We start from the raw sequence: 544 nt of genomic DNA, 5'->3' as shown, positions 1-544 counted from the left end.
CCAAAAAGATTAACATTAGGAAGCACTTACAAGTTTTGTATTTATCATTATTAATCATGCAACACATTAACAGATAAATACCATATATAAATAACATTCTTAACTTACAGCTATATTATATCAGGTTAAATTACACATATTGAAGTGCTCAATTTATTACAAAATTTTAAAGGATTTGCAGTTAACATATTACCCTGTTAAACTTTTACTAGTAACTCCACTAAAGCACTTCAATATTCCACTTTCCACAAACCATAGCATATCTTTCTTTCCCTTGAATTAGTACATAAAAATGAAACACCAGTTTACTCCATACTCATGTCTTCTTCCCTTTAGTTTCTATTTCTTTAATCACAATAATTTTTCCTTTGCTTTCCCAGTCATTCTGTTTAGCATCCACACTTTCCACCAGGTCTTCTGTGATAGTAGATTCTGCTACAGCTGTGAAGTCATCTAATCTAATAACTTCCACAGTGTCTCCAACGTTCTGATCACCACTTCCCTCAGTACTTCCACTAGCCACCGCTAACTGCTAAGGAATAAA

At 32.7% G+C, this 544-nt stretch overlaps 1 protein-coding gene across 1 annotated transcript in view; it reads right to left on the bottom strand.

Annotated features, from left to right (window-relative positions):
* LOC119592644 (zinc finger protein 76-like) overlaps positions 1-544 on the bottom strand; it is a gene marked incomplete in the record, with an annotated part of 17,993 nt that overhangs the window by 467 nt on the left and 16,982 nt on the right. The window contains 1 exon segment of the mRNA XM_037941557.1: positions 1-532. Coding sequence (XP_037797485.1) covers positions 317-532 — 216 coding nt within the window.

Source organism: Penaeus monodon, chromosome 30 (genome assembly GCF_015228065.2).
Source record: "Penaeus monodon isolate SGIC_2016 chromosome 30, NSTDA_Pmon_1, whole genome shotgun sequence".
Taxonomy (NCBI): Eukaryota; Metazoa; Arthropoda; class Malacostraca; order Decapoda; family Penaeidae; genus Penaeus; species Penaeus monodon.
This window is presented reverse-complemented; position numbering and strand designations above follow the sequence as displayed.